Source organism: Ictidomys tridecemlineatus, chromosome 11 (genome assembly GCF_052094955.1).
Source record: "Ictidomys tridecemlineatus isolate mIctTri1 chromosome 11, mIctTri1.hap1, whole genome shotgun sequence".
Lineage (NCBI taxonomy): Eukaryota > Metazoa > Chordata > Mammalia > Rodentia > Sciuridae > Ictidomys > Ictidomys tridecemlineatus.
The window spans coordinates 41,235,364-41,254,185 of record NC_135487.1 but is presented as its reverse complement, the minus strand read 5'-3'; the positions used below and the strand labels follow the sequence as shown (position 1 = coordinate 41,254,185).

At 48.4% G+C, this 18,822-nt stretch overlaps 1 protein-coding gene across 1 annotated transcript in view; it reads right to left on the bottom strand.

Moving 5' to 3' along the window:
* Mroh7 (maestro heat like repeat family member 7) overlaps positions 1–15,401 on the bottom strand; it is a 42,688-nt gene extending 27,287 nt beyond the window's left edge. Inside the window, exons 1-9 of the mRNA XM_078026329.1 lie at positions 14,258–15,401; positions 13,654–13,695; positions 6,163–6,236; positions 4,859–4,942; positions 3,792–3,871; positions 3,404–3,533; positions 1,686–1,781; positions 1,069–1,173; positions 778–913 (exon numbers count right to left, since the gene is read on the bottom strand). Coding sequence (XP_077882455.1) covers positions 778–913; positions 1,069–1,173; positions 1,686–1,781; positions 3,404–3,533; positions 3,792–3,871; positions 4,859–4,942; positions 6,163–6,236; positions 13,654–13,695; positions 14,258–15,341 — 1,831 coding nt within the window. The 5' untranslated portion in view covers positions 15,342–15,401. The remainder of the gene's footprint in view (positions 1–777; positions 914–1,068; positions 1,174–1,685; positions 1,782–3,403; positions 3,534–3,791; positions 3,872–4,858; positions 4,943–6,162; positions 6,237–13,653; positions 13,696–14,257) is intronic.
* Between the last annotated feature and the right edge of the window lie 3,421 nt (positions 15,402–18,822).

The window sequence follows — 18,822 nt, the reverse complement described above, 5'->3', positions numbered from 1 at the left end:
CCCTGGGATTACAAATATGCACCATCATGCCCAGCTCTTAGGAAAGGCCTCAAAAGCTTGTAGATTTTATTCTACTGTAATCTTTATACAGATAAGGAAATCTAAGCCTAGACAAGCAAAACAGCTAGGAAGGGCCAGAGGTCCTTGTAGGCAATGACACTCTTTCAGAGCCAGAGGTCACCTGGACTGGGACAGAGTGGGACTTTAGAGAAAGAAAGACAAGAGACGGGGCTTGTACAGTGCGTGCCACATCACTAGCTCCCTGAAATTGAGTCACCCCTAGTTTCTTCCACCAACAGGCTCCAGCCACTCCAGATCCTAAAAGAGGATCTGCTCTTTGTTAGTTCCTTCAACAAATACTCACTGAGCACCCACCATGTGGCCTTGGGCACACAGTGATGACTAAGATACAATCCTGCCCTAGTCTCATGGGGTTACATTTGAGTGGGGAAGACAGACAAGAAAACAACATGTTGGGACCATCTTGCCTGAGTGTACATGATACTGTAGGGACATGAAAATGACTGTCACAAATTAAGCACAGAAGGACGAGGAAAAGCTTAGAAAGGATTATTTACATCAAAATAGGTTTGTCTGTAGGTAGCCTCTGTCCCCTGGCTCTGTGGGAACTAGGGCTTCACACCAGCTTCCACAGTGGCCATCTGACCCCGGGCTGGTCTTCCCATCTCCCACCAGGGCCTTACTGCCTGTCTCCAGCCAAAGACCAGCTGAGTGGCCTCCCAGGAGACCTGCCCTGGGGGCTCCCACAGGGCTTACGTTTCTGGAGCTCCAGGATAGTGTAGAGGATGGTGATGCCGTCCAGCGCCTCCCGGCCAATCTCCTCGTCAGGATCCCCGATACGAAGGATGAGCCTCCCCAGTAGGAGCCCCAGTGCAGGGAACCCCGAGGACATCTGTTGGTGTCGTAATCACAGGGGCGGAGTCTCACAGGTTCAGTATACTACACAGAAACTGGTGAACAGAGCTGGGCCGCCCGGCCCTGACAGCAGAGCCCTCAGAGCTGGGAAGAGTCTCCCTAGGAGCATCCACCCCTCCCAGCCACACTCACGAAGAAAGGCAGAGTCAGGAGTGTGTGGTTCAACACGGAGACGTTGCTGTTCACAGCTCGCGCTCGCTCGTGGGCCTTCCCAGAGTTCATCCAGGGCCCTAGGGGCTGTGGGGACCAGGGCAAGACTCAGCTAAGGTCAGATGCCAGCCCCTGCTGCTGGGCAGACAGGCCAGCCTGCACCATCTGCAGGAGCTTCAGAGAGCGCACAGAGGCAGCTCACCAGGCCCTCCTCCTCTTGTGGGGCTTAGGGAGAGATGGGGTCCAGGAGCTGAGAACAGGACTCACTGACCAGAGGGAAGGAGGACAATGAGGAGAGAGATGAAAGGAGGAGAGTCATGAGAGCAGAAAGAGACAGGGACAGATAGAGAGAGGGAAGCTATGGAGCAATCGCAGGAGCTGTATGGGGCGGCTCTACATAGAGTAGGGGGTGGGGAGAGAGTAAGCGGTGGCAGGAGTCTGGGACAGGGCCTGTGAGTAGCACCGGGAGGCAGAACACTGGCCCAAAATGACATCCTGAGGTCAGATCACTCCTTCTGGTCCAGCCTCCCGCTGCTCAGACCTGACTCCCTGCTTCCCTCTGCCCTTCCCTGCTCCCTCCCCAGCCCCATTCCCTGCACCTCCAAGATGCTCTTCAGTCCAGCAGGAGTGGGGTCTTCAATAAAGAGGGCATTAAGCAACGTCTGTAGAGCATCCAAGGTCTGATGGTAAAGTGTCTGTGGACAGGAGGGAACCCAGTTGCTAGGGGTTAGCACCCTCTCTGGTGGCAGGGAAGAGGGGGCAGTAGGGCCCATGAGAACCACTTTCTGGCCCCACTTCTGAGACTCGCCTGAAGTGTGATATTGGACAAATCACTCCCCCTTCATGGGTTCCAGTCTCCTTACCAACAAAGTGGTAATTATGATCCTTGCACTTCCTACCTTAAAGGGGGAGAAAGCAGAGAACCAGCATTTATTGAGACTCTGCCATGGGCCAGGTGAGTGCCTGGTGATTTGCATATCCACATCCTCAAATTGAGGAGACACTTGTCCAAAGTCACACAACAAGGAACTGTCAGGTAGTGAGGAAGGAATGAGGGCCAGCCTTACTTTCATTATCTCTGCTCTGATTAAGACCCAAACGGAGTCTCCAAGTTGCCTTAAAGGAGCCGTCTCTCCCTTGGCTCACCATGCAACAATGCTGGAATTGTTCTATGGCTGCAGCAACCACACACACATAATGCCAAGCAGTGGGTTTGTATCACTTTGGGGAAGGCCCTCCTTTCCTTGCCTCCCCTCCTCCTGCTGGCTCCCCAAGTATATCTCCCAGGTTGTCACTGTCCAGGCTTCTTGAGTCTGCACACACCCTGGAGCTAGTGGCCCTTTGAGGTACACCACAACCACCAAGCAAACTTCACTGCCAACTACCTCCTTCTTCCCTCCTATTTGCTGATTACTGCGCAGAACTTCCCTCTCCTGGCCAGACCTGGTACTGCAACAGGGCCGCCTGCTCTTCCCAGCCTGTAAATGATGCCTTGCCTGGCCTTCTGGTCTTCTCTGAGGGCCCCAGCACCACACCCAGAGCCCTCCAGCTGTGTGCATGGGCTGGCTTCCCCTGCTCTCTAGCCTGGCCTCCCATTTTAGGCTCTTTACAGCACCAAGACTTTCTTGTGTGTAGCACTGCCTGCTGGCTGCGATTTTACATTTCTTTGAGTGAACCTCTGATAAGGTTCCTCCACCCCGAGCACTACTGTGAGGTCCCCACACTGAGCCGGGTGTGAAGAGGTACTGGCTAAGGGAGAGGATGGGTGAACACGCTTCACCCTGAGCTGGAATCCCTCTTCCTCAACCTTCCCCCCAACCTGGCTCCCCACTCATCCTGGACTGAAGGTCACTTCCACCACTTCTCCAACGATGACATCACAGAAGTTCAAAGATGCTCAAATGAGCCCCTTGAGATTCTGCTCCTCTAGGTGTCTGCTCCAGTTCCCCAATCTTGCTTCCTTATGGCTCAGTCCTCAGCACCTGCCCCCGCAACCCTGGCCACCTCCTCCAGCCATAGCAATATCTGCCCACTTCCCTCTCTCAGGGCAGGGCCCAGAAGTGAAGGGCCCCCAGATGAAGAGGCAGCTTTTGCAGTGATTTTATTTACACACCAAATTTATCAAATGCCAGCTCAGGCCAAGAGAGGTGAGGTGAGTGACCCAGGCCACATGACTAAGGCATAGGGAGAGGCTCCTACCTACTCCCAGAACCTGGCCCTTTCTCTTGCCCGCTAGGTGTCCAGAGACACAGCTCACTCCAAGCCCCCCCCCCCACAGCCCTGGGGACACACCTGGAAAGGAGGGCAGGCACCTCACCTGGATGTCCTCTGCTTTGGCCTCGTCTCTCTCCTGCATGGCCTGCACGGAGGGCAGTGAGAACACACTCCGCACACACGTGTTCACCAGCTCTGCCCTCTCCCGCACACCCAGGATGGGCTGGGTGTGACTGGGAGGAAAAAGGAAGTGAGGCATGGAATGAGGGAGGGGCTGCAGGTGCGGGGCAGGGGTGAGGGCCCCTGGCACAGGCCTGGATGCTGAGGTCTGAGCCACAGGAGGACGAGATGAGGTGGCACCAGGAGAGTGGGTGTGGAGGGCTGACAGCCAGGCAAGGACTGGGCCAGGGAGAGGGGAGGCTCAGAGCAGGGAGGGGCTCAGGGAAGGGCCCAGGAGAGACAGGCAGAGCCCAGAGGTAGGGTGTGGACACCTCAGTTGGGTCAGGGTCTCCATGGCCTGCCGGCGGACGGAGCTTGAAAGGGAATCCAGCGGCTCATCCTGGATCTGCCTCTGGACAGGGACCACAGAGGGCCAATGAGGACACCTGGTTACAGACCACCAAAGCCAATGCCACCCCTCCTCCAGGGAGCAGGTGCAACAGCCCTTCAGCCTGGGCAGAGTCCCCCACCAGCGGGGTCCAGAGAGCCAGCTCACTGCTCAAACTCTATCCTGAAACTTCAGTTCAAAATGCCAAACACTCCCAGCCCTCACCTGCTGCACCCCACATGGAGAACTCGGTAAAACTGTTCCTGCAGCAGCTTAGTGACAGAAAACTATTTTACCCACAGACCTGCCCAAGCAAAAAACACTACTCATGGCCCTGAAAGCTGCCTGGTTGGATTCCTCTAAAAGGACCTTCTACTTTTCACTTTTGATCTAGCACCTATATACAGTAGATGCTCAATGAATGTGTGTTAAATGAAAGTGTACTGGGGATTGAACCCAGGGCCTCACACATGCTAAGCAATCACATGACCCCTGAGCTACACCCTAGTGTCTCTCTCTCTCTCTCTCTCTCTCTCTCTCTCTCTCTCTCTCTTTCATACACAAAGCCAAATATAATTTTATAAACTTCAGTGATTAACCTTGCCCAACTCATTCTGGTGGATAACAGAGAAGAGACTGCATTCAGCAATCCTGAAGTTGCCCACCAGGAGGAATTTCTGGGGAAAGAATGATTCAGTGATAACCATTTCCCATGCACAAGGCTCTGCAGGGAAAGCCCACTGGACTGTTCTCCCAGAGACACAGGCATTGTGACCCCATCGGCAAAATGAGGAGAGTTGGCTCAGAGAAGAAAAATAACCTGCCCAGGCTCCCTCAGGGTAGGTAGAGGGCAAGTAGAAAGGGAGCCAAGGCTCAAGTCTAGGTGTCCTGTCCTTCATCCTATCTTCCTCCCACCTCACACCCACCCTCGCCCAGTCTCATCAATGGGTGGGCTCGGGAATTCCACCCCTTCCCACCCAGTGCCGCACACCGCTGTGGCCCCCCTCGCACCATCATCTTCTTCATCATGGACTTCTTCTTTCCTTCCCCTTCCAGCAGGTCCTGGCCCTTCTGGACAGCCTTGACATTCTCAGCCTTGGAACAGAACCACAGGGGAAGCCCTACTGAAGCCAGCCCTTGGGGGGTACATACAGCATCTGCTGACACCCAGCACCTTGAAAAGCCAGTCCCAGCATCAGCTCAAGAGAAATAACAAGTTTCTCCCCCTCCCCCCCAGGGGAGGCAGGGAGAGCTTGGGTGGGGTGGGTGAAGACTGGAGAAAAATCTTGGTGATAGGGATTGGGAAGGGTGATCCTGAAGGCCAGCATTTGGAGATCAGATATGAGAGATGGCAACAGTTCTCCTTCTCCAGGAAAAGACAGGGAGAGACAGAAAAGGTCTCAGCATCCAACCTGAAATTCCACTATTACTAACACTTAGGAACCTTCTAGAACATACCAGTCAAATTAGGGCATTCTGCTGCATGACAGAGGGAACATAGGAACCCACCTCCAAGTAACCTATCAGTTACCCTATCTTAGAGGTGAAGAAGAGAAGCTAGCCATGAAATAAGTAAATAAATTTAAAATAGTAAAGAAAAAACAGAATGGAGATGGTGGTGGGGTAAAGATGGCCCAGAGTTCTTTTCCACTTCTATCAATGGAAAGGGCAAAGACCCAGAGTCGGGAGGGAGTTCAGGGTGTGAGAAGAGGGAAGGGCAAGAGTAAGGCGATGACAAGAAGAATGCTCTGGGAGGAGGATGAATGTTCCCTAAATACAGGGCCTCTTGCTCCTGTCACCTTCTCCCTGCCCCCACCCACACTGCCTAGGGGCTGGAGCTGGCCTGAGTGGATCCCCTGATTTCAGACCCCATCCACAAGCTGTTCTTGCTCACACTCAAGTGCCAACTTCATGTCACCTAGAAGGCCACACCAAGGGGCCAGTGGGCCTTCATTTGTCCAGTCTGCCCCACTGGCCCTCACCAGGTCCTGCAAATGCTGTGCTTCCAACGCCTGCTGCATGGCCCAGACCTAAACTGGGAAATGACTGTGTCCTTAAAAACTTTCATAGCGCACCTACTATCATGCCAAGCATTGCTCTAAATGCTGAAAATGCTTCTGTAAGACAGACGGACATCTCTGACTTGTGGAAGACTCATTCTAATGGAGGAGATGAACAAGAAACAGGAATGAGGCACGCGGTGCATGAGAGGATGCTGGCTATTTAGAAGGAAGAAATGCCACCAAGGAACAGGAAGCTGGGTGGATGGGGAGGGGTGCCCCAGGAAAGTGGCTAGGAGTGGAGCAGAGGCATACCAGTGCCGGTTTGTTGTCCTCTTCTCTGTTCTCTGGCACCTTCCTCAGATTTGAGGTCACTTTATCAAAGATTTCTGCATGTCACGGTTTCCATGAGAAGAGAAGCAGATAGAACGTAGGGGGACTCAGGGTGCCAGAGTCCCTTCCCACCCGACACCCCAACCCTCACTCCCCCAGCTGGCTGAGCTTAAAGTATAAATCAGCTCAGGTCACCCCCCCTACCAGAAGCCCTTCAGAGGAGCCACATTCCATTAAGCAGGAAGCCACCACCATTACCAGGACCGTCCCCCTCCACTTCCCAGCTTCATCTCCCACGGCTCTCCCACCCTGGCCTCCTCCAGTCCTGGACAAGTGTACCCCCAGGCCCTGACACAGGTCGTTTCCACTGCCCAGTCAGTCCCCTGCCATTCCCCCTTGTCCCTCCGGGGTCCCTTCCTTCCGGTCTTTGCCTGCCACTCCTCAGAGACGCCTCTCCTGACCGTTGGGCCAATTGAGGGCCCACTGGCCCCTCAGGGCGGCCTCCTAGTGACCCAATTTATAAGTGACCACTTATTTGTTTCACTAGGCACCTGCTACTGCTCAGCCCTCAATTCTCTCACTTTTTTTGGGGGGGTGAAGGCCCCCCTTTTCCCGGGGCTCTTCCGGTGGGTGTTCCAGCGACTGAGTCCCCCAGAATACTGGAAGCCCTGCCCATCGCCCCCTCTTCAGCTGGGGGTGGGGTGGCCTGAACCCAAACGTGGCCGAGAAGAGCCCCAGTGACTGCTGCAGGGCGGGTACTGAGGTGAGCAGGGCCAGTTATGGGTCCTTTACTTATGGGTACCGAGGGGACACTGAAGGTCAGCAGGTCTCTCTCAGAATTCTGAGGTCAAGAACCAGAACCTGGGAGAGCTGGAACTCTGGGGCACCTTGGCTGCAACCGCCAGAGGCTGCCAGGGGAAGGCGCCAACGGGGAGAACCCAAGGCGGGCCACGCTGGGGCCAAGACCTTGGCTTCCCATCACCGTCTCCACTGCCACCCACCGGGCTCCCTGGAGAAATGGCGGATTCCAAGACTTGGGCAGGGGAGCCCAGGATGCGCCCGGGATACCTTGTATCAGAAAACAAGGAAGAAAGCTTAAAGAATCAGCGGGATATTTCAAGAGAACAGGAACACTTACTGGAAGGGTATTCCACTGGCCAAATTAAGGAAATTTCGAATATCAAGAAAAATAGATAAAGGTTGAGATTACTATCAGCAGAATTCACCAAAGGGAATTCTAAAGGGTATCCTTCAGGCCAGAGAAAATTAATCCCAAATAGAAGGTCTGAGACACAATAAATAAAGAAGCAACTGAAGGAGGTTAATATTTGAGAAAATAGAAGAATGTGAACTATATAAAATAAATAAGGGTTATGAATTTAACAACTTAGAATTAAAATGTCTTACTGCAATAGCATTTAAATTGGGGGGGGGAGTGAATTAAATGGGATTAACGTGTTCCTAAATCTTAAACTTTCTGGGAGAAGGATATTTGTATTGGGCAAACTGGACACTTTTATTCAACCTGTACATTAAAGCTTCTCTACAGAATCACTAAAAGAGCACAGAGGTGCTGGGTGGCTCCGTATAGTGTGTGGCTAACATGCTCCAGGCCCTGGGCTCGTCCCCAGAACTGCAAAACAAACTTCTACAAATAAAAGACAGCAGAGGATACTACTTCCACCCAAGGAAAATAGAGAAAGTGAGGAGAAACAACCACCCTAAAGCCAAAAAAGGACAGAAAAAGAAACAGAATCAGCAGGACAGAGGACACAAGCAGGTAAAGACACACAGACACCCAAGTCGTCACATTACATATGCGAGGACTGGGGCTTGGAAATAGCACTATATAGAGGACACTACCTAAGTCCATCTGTGGGTTTAATGAAATCCCAAAGAAAATCCCAGCTGGTTGTCATTCTATTTTACTTTGTGGAATTTGACAAGTTGTTCCTAGAGTTTATATGGAAAAGCAGAGCACTTAAAACAGAGGTTTTGTTGTTGTTGTTGTTGTTGTTGTTGTTTTGTACTAGAGACTGAACCCAGGGGCACTTTACCACTGAGCCACATCCCCAGCCCTTTTAATTTATTTATATTTAGAGACAGGGTTTCACTGAGTTGCTTAGCACCTCACTAAGTTGCCGAGGCTGGCTTTGAACTCGTGATCCTCCTGCCTCAGCCTCCCGAGCTGCTGGGATCCCAGGTGTGCACCACCATGCCCAGCCTAGAACAGAGCATCTTCAGGAAGAGCTAAGTTGGAGGACTATGGTACTAGATATCAAGAGTAACTAAATGTTCTCTCTCACATGTGGAGCTAGAGAAAGAAAGGAATAAAAAGGAAGCTTGTGAAAACAGAAGAGAGACCACAGAGTAAAACTAAGGTGATGGAACAGATGGGACAATGGGAGGACACAGAAAAGTCCTGGGGAACAAATCTACAAATTATGCTACGTTCATGTACAAATATACCACAATGAATCATGCATATATTTATAATGCACTAATTAATAAAACAACAATAAGAATGGAAGAGAGCCGGCGGGGTGGCACCACGCCTGTAATCCCAGTGGCTCAGGAGGCTGAGGCAGGAGGATTGTGAGTTCAAAGCCAGCCTCACCAATAGCAAGGCACTAAGCACCTCAGTGAGACCCTGCCTCTAAATAAAATACAAAATAGGGCTGGGGATGGGGCTTAGTGGTCAAGTGCCCCTGAGTTCAATCATCAGTAACCCCCTCCCCTGCCCCCCCCAAAAAGAATGGAAAGGTGATCATGAGAACAGGGCCAGTAGATTGGGGAGAGGGAGAAGCGAGGGAAATGGAAGGTACTGGGGAATGAGACTGATCAATGCTATGTGCATGTAAGAATATGGCCCCAGGAAGCCACTAGTATGCAGAATTATAATGTCCATGTAAAAAGAAGTTTTAAAAAGAGTAAGTCTAAAACCCGGTAATTAAGGGGATGGTTAAAGGTACGGCTTGATGTGACTGCAGCCATCTTGAGTCATTAGTGACAATACCAAATGCTGGTGAGGATGTGGAACACACTGAACTCTCACATTGTGGGAGGGTAAGTTAATTCAACCACTGCTCTAGTTGGAACACTGTGTCCCTCCAAAATTCATGCTAAAACCTAGTCTCTAATGCCACAGTACAAAGAGGGATGGACTTTAGGAACATTAGGTCATGAAAGTTCTTCCCTCATGAATGAGATTAGCCTCGACTAGGTGCAGTGCAGCGCACCTGTAATCCAGTAATAAGGAGGCTGAGGCAGAAAGATTGCATGTTCAGGGCCAGCCTGTCAAGACTCTCAGCAACTTAGTGAGACCCTTTCTCAAAATAAAAATAAAAAAATAAAAAGGTCTGATGGTATAGCTCAGCAGTAAACCGTCCCTGGTTTCAACCCCCAGTACTACAAAAACAAAACAAAAGAGGCTTTACATAGCCTTCAACCTATTCTTCCCTTTCTACCTTCATGAGAACACAGCATTTGCCCCTTCTGCCATGTGAAGATATTGTAAGAAGACTCTCACAAAACACCAAATATTGGTACCTTGATCTTGAACTTCTAGCCTCCAGAACTCTGAGAAATAAATTTTTGTTATTTATAAGTTACCCAACCTCTGGCATTTTGTTACAGCAGCAAGGACCAACACAACTATTTTTAAAAAAATATTTGGCGATGTCTACTCAAGCTATAAATACACATACACTATGACTCAGAGATTCCACTCTTGGATAAAGGTCTCTGCACCAAAAGGCATATACCAAAAGGTTCACAGTGTTGGGAGCAGTGGGGTATGCCTGTAATCCCAGCAGCTCAAGAGGGAAAGGCAGGAGGACAGCAAGTTCAAAGCCAGCCTCAGCAATTTAGCAAGGCCCTAAGTAACTTGTTGAGAAACTCTCTCAAATTTTTTTAAATTACAAAAGGGCTGGCAGGGGGAGTTCAGTGGTAGAACCTCTGTGGGTTCAATCCCTTAGCAAGGCATTAAGCAACTCAGTGAGACCCTGTCTCTAAATAAAATACAAGATAGGGCTGGGGATGTGGCTCAGTGGTAAAGTGCCCCTGGATTAAATCCCCAGTATGTATGTATGTGTATATATATATATATATATATATCTCCTGAGTAACTGAACAATCTTGAAAGAAGAAAACAGAGCAAGAGGTCTCACACTCCCTGATTTCAAAATAACATGGTACTAGCACAAGGACAGACGTGAAGACCAACAGATTAGAATAGAGAATCCCAACATAAATGCTCCCATACAGGGTCAAATGATTTTTTAATAAAATGCTAAGACTTCACTGGGGAATTGACAGTCTTTTTAACAAATAGTGCTAGGAAATCTGGACATCCACATGTAGAAGAATGCATTAGGAATATAAGGTCTTCCTAAATCAAGGAAGACAGCCAGTTGCATTGTGGGTGCCTGGAGATGGGCCTGGGGAAATGGGGAGTTACTGTTTCATGGGAACAGAAGTTCAGTTTAATAAGATGAAGAAAGTTCTGGAGATTGAGGGTAGTGATGGCTGCACAAGATTGTACTTAACACTACAGATAAGCACATTTAAAATGGCTAACATGGGGTCTGGGGTTGTGGCTCAGTGGTAGAGTGCTCACCTAGCACTGCAAGGCCCTAGGTTCGATCCTCAGCCTCACATAAAAATAAATAAATAAATAAAGGTATTGACAACTACAACTAAAAATATACATTAAAAAAGTAAATAAATGAGGGCTGGGTTGTGGCTCAGTGGTAGAGCGCTTGCCTTGCACACATGAGGCACTGGGTTCAATCCTCAGCACTACATAAAAATAAATGAATAAAATAAAGATATTGTGTCCATCTACAACTAAAAAAAAGAATTTAAAAAGTAAATAAATGAAATAAAATGGCTAAGATGGTAAATTCTATGCTATGTGTATTTTAACACAGTAAAAAGAAAATTGGAGGAAAACAAACCTTTTTAATTCAAAAAGAAATGAAGTTGAACCAGACAGATATATATATATATATATATATATACACACACACACACAGACACACACATAAACACATGCATACAAGAGTATATTATTAATATTTAAAGTATATTGCAAGCTGTGCTGGTGCAGGTCTGTAATCCCAACAACTAGGGAGACTGAGACAGGAGGACCATAAGTTTGAGGCCAGCTGTATCAACTTAGCAAGGCCCTAAACAACTTAGCAAGACTCTGTCTCAAAATAAAAAATAAAAAGGGCTGGGGGTGTAATTCAAGGTAAAGTGCCCCTGGGTTTGATCCCCAGTATCCCCCCCCAAAAAAAAGAACAGAATGCAAAGGTAACCCACAGAATTGCACAAAATATTTTCAAGTCATATATCTAATAAGGGAATAATATTCAGAACATGTAAAAACTACAACTCAACTACACAAACAAACAAATTCAAAAATAGGGAAAGGATTTGAATAGATATTTTTGCAACAGAAATATACAAATGGCCAAAAAAGCACAAGAGGGCTGGGGTTATGGCTCAGCAGTAGAGCGCTCGCCTAGCACATCGGGGTGCTGGGTTCAATCCTCAGCCCCACATAAAAATAAAATAAAGGTATAAAAATTAAAAAAAAACACACACACATGGAAAGATGTCACTAATCAAAGCCACATTAGTCACTAATCAAAGCCACAGTAAGATATCACTCTACACCCTTTAAGTTGGATTTTAGGGAGTGAGGGAAGGAAAATAAATGTTGGCAAAAACATGAGAAAATGGAAATCTTCTACATTGCTAGTGGAAATTACCAATGGTTTCTCAAAAACTAAATCCAGAATAACCAGTAGTTCCACTCCAAGGCATATACCAAGGGGAAATAAAAATGTGCATCTATATAAAACCTTGTGGGTAAATGTTCATAGTAGCATTACTTAAAATAGCCAAAATATAGAAACAGCCCAGGTGGCCATTAACAAAATGTGGTATGTTCCTACAGGGGAATCTTATTCAGCCATAAAGAGGGATGAAATGCCAATACAGGCTATAACATGAATGAAACTTGAAAGTATTGGACCAAGTGAAAGAAGCTAATCCCAAAGAACCCCATTCTGAATAATTCCACTTATATAAAATGCTCAAAATAGGTAAATCTATGCAGACAGAATGTAGATTAGTATTGTCTAGGGCTGGATATGGGTTAGGTAGGTGATTATATCTAAATGGTTCAGGGTTTCTTTTGGGATGATAAAAATGTTCTGAAATTGATCATGGCCATGGTTGCACAAATCTGTATATAATATAGCTTTTAGATTGTACACCTTAAAGGAGGGAATCAGATTTTACAAAGTAAATTATATCTCAATAAAATTGTTTAAAATAAAACCTGCTTGAGCCAGGTATGATACACACACGTATTTTCAGCTACTCAGGAGGCTGAGGCAGGAGCATCCCGAGTTCAAAGCCAGCCTGGCAACTTAGCAAGACTGTCTCAAAATGAGAAAAAGGGCTAAGGAGAGGCTGGGGTTGTAGCTCAGTGGAAGAGCACTGGTCTTGCATGCATGAGGCCCTGGGTTCAATCCTCAGCATCATGTAAAAATAAATAAATAAATATAAAGATATTGTGTCCATCTACAACTAAAATAAATATTTTTTTAAAAAGGGCTGAGGATGTAGCTCAGTGTCCCCGAGTTCAATCCCCAGTACTTAAAAAAAAAAATCACTATCAAAAACAAATTTCCTCTACATTATCAGAATCATCAATACCAAAGAGGGATTGTATTAGAAAGCAAGATCTAGGGCTTGGGCTGGGGCTTAGCAGTAGCGCATTTGCCTGGCATGTTTGAGGCACTGGGTTTGATTCTCAGCACCACATATAAAAATAAACAAAAAATAAAGGTCTATCAACAATTTAAAAAAAGGAAACAAGATCTGATTTATGATACCAATTAAAACCATAAAATAGCTAGGTTTAATCCATCAAAGACTGCACTAGACCTAAATTTTCCATATACCCTATAGCAAGGAAAACTTGAATACATAGATAAACCAATAGCATTCTAATAAAAATGCCAATAAAAGTTTTTGATGACCTATACAAATGTATTTTAAAATGTATGTGGCATAATGAAAGTCTACTAATTGCTAAGTCAATTTTTTTTATACATTTATTTTATCTTTTTTATGTGGTACTGAGGATTGAACCCAGCGCCTCAGATGTGCTAGGCGAGTGCTCTACCACTGAGCCACAACCCCAGCTCCCTGCTAAGTCAATTTTCAGGAGGAATTTCCTTTTGAGGTCCTCCTCTCTCATCTTCACAGATGTGAATACATATTTACATAGTAAATTATATCTCAATAAAATTGTTTAAAATAAAACCATGGTAATTTTTAAAATAAATCACACATGGTATTGGTACATAAACAAAAATTGATTAGGAGAAGATGTTTATAGCAGCAGAAACTGATAGAGAATGAATTACAGAACTGCAAATCAGGAAGAAGAACCAGTTCCAGACAAGACTATAGGGTCTTGACCTGGTGGAGACCCTGAAGTCTCAACAGTGGTGAGCTGAGTCTGAGCTACCTTGGCCTGAGGAGCAAGGCCCGAAATTTTTCCATAAAAAGGTGGACATTCTGAACGGAAGGTATAGTTGCTAAATAGACTTAGAATGTGGACAGAATAGAAATATTATATAGTTCTGGGTGTGGTGGCGCCTACCTATAATCCCAGCGACTTGGGAGGCTGAGGCGGGAAGATCACAAGTTTAAAGCCAACCTCAGCAGCTTAGTGAGGTCCTAAGCAACTTGGTGAAACCCTGTCTCAAAATTTTTAAAAGGGGCTGGGGATGTGACTCAGTAGTAAAAAATGCTCTCGGGATCAATCGCCAGGATCAAAAAAAAAAAAAGGAGGAGGAGGAGGAGGAGAAGAACAACAACTCCTCAGGGAGTTTAAGCAGCTCATTCTAAGTCAAGTGCTAGGTCTCTGTGTGCTATTGCCATTGTGCTACCTGTTGCAGGCTGCTCCCTTCCTCTGTCCTCTCTGCTCCCCGCTCTGCCCTATGAGTCTGAGTATAGTCATCCTTTAGGGCTGTGGCCCTTCCTTACTCACCCTCAGGGAAGCTGTCGTTGACTACATTGTTGCACACCTCGGCCCAGCTGTCCAGATTCCCCTCCAGGGGCATGGTGCGAATGCTATTGTCCTCAGAATATTCCTGCTGGCTGCTCAATGTCAAGGTGGAGGTGTCACTGATCATGAGGCTGGAGCCCATGCTCAGAGTCTCATTGGAGCCCAGGATCAGAGTCAGGCATGAGGGTGGCGAGAGGGAGGACCTGGGGCCATGGGCAGCGGAATGCATGCTGACACCATCGCTCGAGGCAGAAATCAGGGTCAAGCATGAGGCCTGAGTGACCGTCATGTTCACATCAGGTCTGGGGAGACTATCAGAAGCCACGTTGACGGTCCCCTTTGAACCTGGGCTCCAGGTTGCACCAAAGGATCCTTTGGAAATAGACCCAGCGATGTTACATGGAGCCAAATTGAGAGTCTCATTTGTGTCTGGGATTGGGGTGCCACCAGAATCTGCATCAGCGTTCAGGTTTAGTGCGCAGATGTTTTCTGAGCCCACATCGAGAAGCTGATTAGAGTCAGGGTCCAGAGTAGTGTTTGAGACTCGAATAAGGGGTGCTTGTGAGCCCGACCGAGAGACACAGTGGCCCAGAACCAGGGCTTCTCTAGAAAGGGACCTCATAAATGAGTTCGACTCGGGCCTGGAAGGGTTGGAGTTACTCTGACCCAAATCAAACATCTTGCTCGGAAGGGGCTTGCAGTCCTGCTCAGGATTCAGCCCAGAGTGGTTCCCTGAGCTCAGACAGGTGGCCTCTGCAGGGCCTGGGCTCAGAACAGGGTTTGAGGCTGGACTAAGGGACCCCTGTGGGTCAGGCTTTGAGATGAGACTCGGATTGTCTTCGGGGCTGGCAGTGTTATCAGGAATTAGGTCAGAGGCCTCCTCTGGAACAAGATTCAGAGTTGGATTCAGGTCTGGAACAAGAGGCACTCCAGGACTATGGGGTGGACTCAAGATAGGATCAAGGGCCACATCCATGTTGGGCCCAGCGAGGGTACCAGAGTTGAGACTTGGTGTCATCTTTGGGTCTTCATGGAGGACCACACCAGCCATTGGACTCAGGGCCATGTGCAGTCTGGAGGTCTCTCAATGCTACTGCCCCTTCTTTTCAATGGCCAACTGTCGAGCTCCCTGCAGGACCCCTGAGAGAAGACAAAGGCCACTAGGCGGCACCTGTTAAAACTTCCCCTGCCAGCTCACCATTCTTAGAATGAGGGCCTCTTGCTGTGACTTACAAGCCCTTGATGGTCCTTGGACCACCTTTCCAGCCCCATCACACCCTGTTCCCCTCCTTGCTCTCTTGGTGTGTAACCCCCTTCTCTGACCACAGCCTGCTTCCCCTCAGCTCATGACCCTGAACAAGCGCAGTGCTCTTGGCTTCAAACCTCCCCCTGTCATCCTTTGCCAGTCCCACTACTCCCAGTAAAAATGCATCCCCCTTCATTCCAGCCGCTCACTGAGTAATCTGGCCCTTACTAGGGTCAAGCTCTGGATGTCTAGACCTGTCTTATCTTGGACTCTGGGGCACTCACAGCTCCTAACACAACGCCAGGCACACAGGTGCAAGTCTACAATGGACAGACCAGGAACCTCTTCTGCTTTAGGTAGAAAAGGGGGAGGAGCCGAATTCCAGCAGGGTACCTGTGTCAGGGCCATGTAGGTGCACTAGCAAGGATCCCTGAGCCTTGGGACACTGCAAGCCAGAGATAAGCTCTGAAGTTGCTAGAACTACTCTGCATGTGGTCATAGCACTAGCCTCAAAGCCACGTTGGCAGAGCCACCTGTGGCCCTTGACGGCTGGCCTGTTCTGGGTGAGGCCGACTCTGTAGAGAAGAGCACGGGCCGTACCAGAAACAGAACCTGCTCAGTGCAGCAATCTAACCACTGAGTGGACTCCCATGTCCTCCACTACCACCCCCCACACACACACACACCCGGGGCCACGCTCCCTGCAGAATCATTGGGTTGGCTCACCTGCGTACATGGTGTTCTTAAGCAGGCGTGGGCCCCTAGGAGGAGATGCAGAAGGAAATCAAGTCAGGAAAAGAGCAGCTTTTTCAACTCCCACAGAGCAGTCTATAGGCCAGGTAGGAACACACATGCGCCACTCCCCACATTGTGTGCACATACACAGACCAAGTCCTGGAGTTCAATACTACTAGTGAAGGTCAAAAGGAGAAAGGTCACTCACCCCATTGGCCCTCTGGGCAGCTAAGACCATCTCTAAATTCCTGCCTAAACTCCTCCTGCCATCTTTAGGAAAAGTACCCTGTCATTAAAAGACCCTCTGCATGTGTCTCTGGCCCCAATTTTTGCCCTCCATATATCCTCTTCCCCTCTCCATTCCACCCTTGCTTGGCTCCTTTGAGTCTCTCCAAAAAAAAAAAAACCAGTGATGTCTGGACCTCCCAATGGCCGGGTGCCCCTTCTATACTCCCCTTCCCCAGCTACTGCTTACAGCTTCACCCTCTCAGGGCTCAGGGTCTCCTAGATGGTTGAGGGCACCTGTAAGTTCTCAGGGTACCTGGTTCCCTTCACCTTCCCTGGAACCCAGAATCTGGCTTCCCCACCAGACTAAACTCCCTAAGAGCAGGGACCGTGACCACCTGGCTCTCTGCCCATGTCTAATGTCTAGCATAGCACCTGGCATGCAGTAAATGCTCAAAAAGGTTTGGGTCCACTGTTTGATCCTTCTCTCTCTCCTCCACTTTTGCTAGGTCATTCCATCCCTACTCACACACCAACTCGGTCACCGAATCATTTCCTCCCTCTGCAAATGTGCTGTGCACTTTCTAACTTGGCTTTGGGAAGATCATAGATCTGGATTCACATTGTCTTGAATTCAAACCCCAGCTCATCCTCTCACTAGCCTGGGTGGACCAGGTCAAGAGACTTCTCCCTGCTGGCCCTGTTCTCCTCAGGGGCACAAAGTCCCTGTCTCACCCGGAGGTGATAGTTACCGGGCCTGCCATGGAGCTCATGGCCCGGCCAAGGCCTGACCTAAATGACAGCTGCTCATTTCATTCCTTTGCTGAGCACTGTGGGAAAGAGCTGTGACGCCCTCAGCGGCCATTGTTTCCTAGAGGTTCCTGTGTGTTGCATGTGCCCCAGGACCAGGAAGTGTGCACTGCCCCCCAGTACAGGGCGATTTCACACAGGCATTTTAAATGTGGGCTGCTTGATTCCACAGTCCCTTGCCAAAGCCCTGTACTTAATTTTGTGTTCATAATTTTGTCTTTTTTCATTTAAAGAGGAGGCTGTATTTTTCCCTGATTTTCCCTCCCATCCATGCACACAGGCACGCGCGTGTGCGCACACACATCACAGTTATGAAAGAGAGGCATTTTCAACCTGGAAAAATAGGGGTGGTGCAGCTAGGAAGCAGTGAGTAGGATTTTGAAAGAGCTACCTAGTTAGGGCTGTGGGAAAAGGCACTAGTGTCCCCCCGCACCCCAGCAGATGCTCAGTATCATGTCCCTTGGGCAGAATGCCACAGGTCTCAACCCTGGTTGAAACCCTTCCATGAGAAAATATTGGATCATCCCCACATTCTCAATCCTCCTCCTCCACCCTGCTACAGGGAAGCCAGTCTTCAGAGCTGCCTGACAGGCACTGGGGCAGTCCATGGTTTGCCCTCCACCATGCAGATGCTGTGCATTGAGAAGAGCAGCAGCTGGTGAGGGACTTGTGGGACCCAAAGAAGCTACGATAGCCACAAGCTGCCTGTGGACCTTAGCCCCAAGTTCTCATGCCCACAGTGGGGAAGGCAGAGCATGGCTATAAAACAGCTCGTCCAGTGCAAGAGTGAGAAGCACCGGCTGATGGCCATCCCTCTCCCCGAACTCAACCATCCTCTCCAGACCCTGGGCAGGGGCTGCTAGTGCACTGCCCCCCAGTACCTTAATGGGTAGAATTATCAAAGATCTTCCGGTTCCTCTTTGAGGAAAAGATTATCAGATATATGGGCCCAGAATGTGTTGGCCACTTGTGCAAGTATGTTTATATAAACAGATGTGCACGTGCTCAACATCTGACACTGGGGCACCTCAGATCCAGACAATGCAAACCAGAACTCCCCAGGCCCTCCAATTCTCTATTACAAAGGAATGAAATCATCACCCAATGCAAGAACGGTAGGATCCTTGACTACCATGTTTCTCACTTGCTGCATGCAATTTTAGCCACGTTCTACTCATTCTAGATCCAGAACATTTCTCCATTCCCTCTGCCAGACCCTAGTCCTTGTCCCATTGCCTTGGGTTGAATCTTGGAATTGCATCTTGGGATTGCTCACTCAATAGACGCTCCTGTTTGTAGTCCTGCTCCCAACAAATTATTTTCCATAATGAACCACAAAAGTCTTCCTTTAAAATTGCATGCATCAGGGCTGGAATTATACCTTAATGGTAGAGCACTTGCTAGCATGCATAAGGCCCAGGGTCCAATCCCTAGCACCACACATACACACATACATAAATCATGCAACAGTGTGGTACTGGCATAAGGATAGACCAGTATAATAAAATTAAAAGTCCAGAAATAAACCCAT